The following is a 1,061-nucleotide window of genomic DNA, read 5'->3' on the forward strand; positions in this document are numbered from 1 at the left end:
CACACACACACACACACACACACACACACACACAGACACAGACACACCTCTTGGTATATTAATTATCTAATGTGACTCCATCTTGTGGTCCTCTGCCTTGGTTCTCAGACTATATATAGATGTTCCATGAATTACTGTAACCACGTTAGTACCAGGCTGTTGCCATAAATGTCTTGGCTGCATCTTATATTGTGCACACAGAACAGTCCTGAAGATACAGATTAAACTCTTTTTGACTGTTCCAAAGTAAACATCAAAGAAATAAGTTGATAAAGCATTTGCGCTCAGGGCTTTTAAATTAAGGGGAAGCTTGTGTATAAAATAAATTAGGTCTTGTTTTATAAAAACAACTAAAAAGTCTGAACATTTTGTTGTTGCTGTTAATGCAGTGGTAGTATTATAAGGATCCAGCCACGTAGATCTTTTCACATTTTATTTTCCTCTTCTCTAACTTTCTTTCGAAAAGTGCACACTGTATCAGTGCCATTATCAGTGTTCAGACTGTATTAAAGAACCCAAATCTGTTTTCTATGTAGAGAAATAAAAGTCAGCACCTATTGCTTTGCATGATACAAATCATGTGTTTCTCTCTCCTTCCAGGAGCTGGAGGTTGGTCTCCTCTGAGTTCAGACAGATATCAGTGGTTGGAAGTCGACCTGGGGGGGCGTACGCAAATCACTGCTGTTGCTACGCAGGGCCGCTACGGCAGCTCTGATTGGCTGACAACCTACCTGCTGATGTTCAGCGACACGGGACACAACTGGAAACAGCATCGACAGGAAGACAGTATAGGGGTGAGTGCATTGTAACAAAACTATGACGACAGCTGCAAAAGGTAATGCGATAAACAGTTGTAGAACTGACTCATCAGCGTTCAGAGAAAAGTGAGTCTGCAGCTACAGAGTTAAAACAGAACCAGCAGAGACGAAAGGCCTCTTTTACACTGCAGAAGTTTTGACAAGTCACAGAAGAAAAAACATTTACAATGGATCTGTTACATTCAGAATCAGAATCAGAAATACTTTATTGATACCCGAAGGGAAACTTTGTGTTACAGTTGC

The 1,061-nt window shown here is 40.6% G+C and overlaps 1 protein-coding gene across 1 annotated transcript in view; it reads left to right on the forward strand.

Annotated features, from left to right (window-relative positions):
• LOC116705469 (contactin-associated protein-like 4) overlaps nucleotides 1–1,061 on the forward strand; it is a 66,091-nt gene that overhangs the window by 21,808 nt on the left and 43,222 nt on the right. The window contains exon 3 of the mRNA XM_032541672.1: nucleotides 601–794. Within this exon, the coding sequence (XP_032397563.1) occupies nucleotides 601–794 (194 nt within the window). The remainder of the gene's footprint in view (nucleotides 1–600; nucleotides 795–1,061) is intronic.

This window comes from Etheostoma spectabile, chromosome 17, assembly GCF_008692095.1.
Source record: "Etheostoma spectabile isolate EspeVRDwgs_2016 chromosome 17, UIUC_Espe_1.0, whole genome shotgun sequence".
In the NCBI taxonomy this organism is placed as follows: Eukaryota; Metazoa; Chordata; class Actinopteri; order Perciformes; family Percidae; genus Etheostoma; species Etheostoma spectabile.